The sequence below is a fragment of the Asparagus officinalis genome, chromosome 3 (assembly GCF_001876935.1).
Source record: "Asparagus officinalis chromosome 3, Aspof.V1, whole genome shotgun sequence".
NCBI lineage: Eukaryota > Viridiplantae > Streptophyta > Magnoliopsida > Asparagales > Asparagaceae > Asparagus > Asparagus officinalis.
Window position 1 is genome coordinate 7,131,697 of NC_033796.1, and position 4,248 is coordinate 7,135,944.

The following is a 4,248-nucleotide window of genomic DNA, read 5'->3' on the forward strand; positions in this document are numbered from 1 at the left end:
CTCTTGGGAGTTTCGGGAATTAGTTTAGCCTCGTGTACCCGTCGGAGGTTGACGGGTTATCCTTACAAAATATTTTTCAGGAACTTCCCGTCAATTGTGAGAAATAGTTTAGACTCGTATTCTCATCGGGGTATAAATATGAGTGTTGAATACGTCGTAAAAACATCTGAAAAGAGGTTCAAAACGCATATGAATTATCCTCGGACCCTTCCACACGCGCGAGCCCACATTTCACGGCCCACACGCGTATGAATCAACAATTTAGGTTTGGTTTCGGTTCAGACCGGTCCGGTTCAGGCCGGTTCGGTTCAACAAAAAAGAGAAAAAAAATGTCCAATATAAAGCCGATTTACCCTTCTCCTCTTCTTTTCTTTTCTTTCTTCGGTTCCAGCAGCTAGGTTCCGCCTCCTTCTTCATTTTTTTTTTGTTTCCGGTTCCAGTAAGAATCCGCCCCCCCCAAGAGCTCTCCCTCATCAAGCTTTTAAACCCATCTTCTTCAAGGCCTTCAACCTCTTCCTCTCCAAGTCCTCATCTTCTCCAAGGGTTCAAGCAAAGGAAGTTGGGTTTGGAGGATCTTGGGTTCCATTATCAACACTTCTTCAAGCTTTGGTAAGAACCTCTCTTCATCACAACTTCAATTTGATTTCCCCTCTTTTGAAATTTTCAAAATCCAAAACCCTAATTTGTTGATTTGGGGGAAAACCGAAATTTGCATTGGGGTAGATTGTTGGCCGAAATTGGGATATGGGTTCTCTTATCTTTGATTGCAAAATATATATATATTTTTTTTATGCATATATATGGCCGAAATTTTATGGGGGTTCATGTGCAAAATTTGGTGAGATTTGAGGGGTTTTTTGGCCGAATTAGGGGCTGAAATTTTGGGGGGTATATGTGCAAAAATGTGGACTGAAACTTGAAGGGGTATATGTGCAAAAATGAGGCCGAAACTTGAAGGGGTATATGTGCAAAAATGTGGACTGAAACTTGAAGGGTATATGTGCAAAAAAAGGGCTACCATTTGAGGGGGTTATTTGCAAAAGAGCAATCCACAAAGTATAGGGGGCTTATTTGCAAAAGGGCTGGAATTTTGAGGCTTGGATGTTTGACACAATTGGCCACAACTTTGAGGTGTGCTTCATGCAAAGAGATCACAAATTGTTGAGGGTTTATTTGCAAAATTGCCTAGATTTTACCAAAGGGTTTATTTGCAAGATTAACCAAAATTGTGGGGTACTGGGGGTGCTATGTGATCAGGTATGATGACCATGACCCAACTCGAGCGTGTCCTTGACCCGAATTTAGCCTTGAAGGGTATTCTGGGTATTTCATCAAAATTTATCGCGAAAATGACAATTATTGTTTCGCATGCACGAAATTTGTAGGTTTAATTAGACTTCAACTATAAAATCATATTTATACATAGGATTTTAATTAAAGTTCTTAATTTCCCTTTTAAATTTCGCGTATTCATATTGTACCTAACTTGCTGCTTTTCATTGCAGGTTTCCGATGCCTCCACGCCGATCTCGACTTCCTAGGAGTCGATCCCGTTCGCAGCCTAGCGAGGAAGAAGTTCCTACAACATCCTTCCCTCCAGCGGCTTCCTTTTTCGGGGGTGGGAATTTTTTTATTTTTGTATCCCCGATTGATCCCTTCGCGGGTCATGAAGGAAGAACCGACACCCTCCTTCGCGGGGGTCGAGGTTTCGGACTTGGTGGTTTTGTCATACCCTCGTTTGGCCCCTTCGCGGGTCATTCGGGAAGGGCCGACACCCTCCTTCGCGGGGGTCGAGGTTTCGGACTTGGTGATTTTGTCATACCCTCGTTTGGCCCCTTCGCGGGTCATTCAGGAAGGGCTGATACCCTCCTTCGCGAGGGTTGAGGTTTCAGACTTGCCTTGCTTGTCTAATTCAAGTCTTCTGGTATATTGGGGCGATTTTGTGTCGTCCTACACCTTATAGGTCGGTGTATGTTACCACGTTATTTACGTGATGATGCATACCGTTCTTCCAGTGTAGGACACTCAAAATCGTCTCTCCAATTATCCCGTGACTGATCTTATCTCGCTTTTTATGAGCTTTCTGACTCTATCCTTGCAGTCGAGTTCCCCGCGGGCAGCCTTCCTCCTCATGCTAATACTGGTTGTAGCCGGGAGGTCTTCTCTTTAGCTTCCGTCAGGCAGGCCGTTAGTCCACTCCCTCAGTTTGACAGAGATCGCTCCGACGAATCCTGTCGTTTGATACGGGATGGAGGGCGTCATTGCTTACGCCAGCTGATTACGGACGCCTCCTTCACTGCAGATTCTACTTCCACTCAGACTTTAAAGAAGCCCGGTTTTCTGTTCGGTGATCACGCGGAGGATCCTGCTACGTTGACTCTTACCGATGAGCATTGGCTGAATCTTCATGAGGGAGCTCTCCTGTATATTCCCTCCATTCCTCGTCAATATTCTTTCACCCATTTGGAGGGACAGGCCGTGGAGCGACATATGTCTTGGCCTCTTACCTATGATGCTGAGCGAGTTCAGTGTGGATATACCTCTCATCATAAGATTCCTGGTTCTACTGGAGGCAGCGAGCTTCGATCACATGAGCATTCTGTTGCGCAGCTGATGGCTACCGTGGCGAGGAAGGATACAGGTAGAGCCGAGTTACTCAGCTCTTTGGATTCCGGCCGTGAGGAAGTGGCTAGATTGAAGGAGGCCTTGAGGCACGCCGAGGAGTCCGTTACTCTTATTGCAGAAGACCTGGCTGGATTAGAGCGTTCTCGTGAACAGACGCTCGAGAAGCTGGGATCCACACAGGAGAGATTGATGAAGCTGAAGAATGAAGCCGCGAAGATCTTAAGCAGTTCCGAAGACTCTGTCCGAGCTAGTCTGCAGGCAGAACTTGAGCAGAGCTATGTAGATAGGCTTTCTAGTTTAGAGTCCTATGTTCTTAGCCGTCAGTTGCCTTCGGGCTAACGAGCTTTTTATTATATGCTTTTGACTTGATCTATTACTAGAGACTCCGCATTTGTTTCTTTCATGATATTTCTTTATTTACTTTGAACCCAGCAATGATAAAATTTATAGGATTTTTGGCAAACCCTCAGCCCTCAACGGGTTTGATATGCCTTTACCGATTACCGTTTGAATCGGGCTAGCATGCGGATTGTCTAGATCCGTTCCATATGTAACGTTGTACTAAGAGAATTGCTTTTCTTAGACTTAATGCTATGACTTTGAATACATAGACTTCACCATTTCTTATAGGGAAAAGAACGCGTGTTAGGCGCTGACTTATCCTTACTTAGGATTCAGGATAAAAATCCCCAGACTCGGATTCTGGTGTCTTCTTCAATCGGTAAAAGACTAAATCGGCAATGTGTGTTAGACATAGACTTTGGGATTTTTGGCAAACCCCCAGCCTTCAACGGGTTTGATGTGCCTTTACCGATTACCGTTTGAATCGGGCTAGCATGCAGATTGTCTAAATCCGCTCCGCATGTAACGTTGTGCTGAGAGAGTGAATTCTCTGAGACTTTGTGCTATGATGCCGAATACATAGGCTTCGCCTTTGTTACGGGAATAGGCTACCCGACGACACGTGTTAGGTGTTGACTCGTCCCTACTTAGGCTTCGGGATAAAATTCCCCAGATTTAGACCCTGGCGTCTTTTTTAATCGGTGAAAGACTAAACTGGCAACGCGTGTTAGGCGTAGACTTATCTCTATTTAGGAGTTGAGATAAAATTCCCCGTGCATAAAGTGCCCGGATTGGAAATTGAAAATTGTGTCCTTTATCTGAATAAAGACGGATTGGGAAACGGGAGAGGAAGAATTTTATATTCTATCTCCCGGGACTGAAGAGGAAGAATTTTATATTCTATCTACAGTCGGAAAGGAAACTCAAGGTGGGATCTCCACCCCCAGAATCCGAAAAGATGAAACTAAGAGTGGGATCTTCACTCCGAGAATCGGAAAAGTTCAAACGGCCCTAACTTTTATAGGATTGGTCATTTGAATCAAAAGAATCCCTCATTTATTAAGGGGAAAGCCCAATTTCGACCCTAACTTTTATAGGTTTGGTGGAAAAAGGAACAAAGGCGGATTTTCGTTTATCGAAAAGGAATGACTCGGTCTTAGTCTTAACTACTTGTAGGCTTGACTAAGCGAGATTGGGAACAATCCTAACTTTTATAGGTTTGATTGTTCAAATTGAAAGTGGACCTCTCGTTCATGGAAGGAATCGAGAGAGGAATTTTGG

The 4,248-nt window shown here is 44.4% G+C and overlaps 1 protein-coding gene across 1 annotated transcript; it reads left to right on the plus strand.

The window, feature by feature from the left end:
* LOC109834562 lies at window positions 383-3,063 on the plus strand. Its single transcript, XM_020402598.1, has 4 exons — window positions 383-609; window positions 1,506-1,618; window positions 2,102-2,904; window positions 3,058-3,063. Exons 2-4 carry the CDS (start codon window positions 1,513-1,515, stop codon window positions 3,061-3,063), a joined length of 915 nt encoding a protein of 304 aa, XP_020258187.1. The 5' UTR covers window positions 383-609; window positions 1,506-1,512.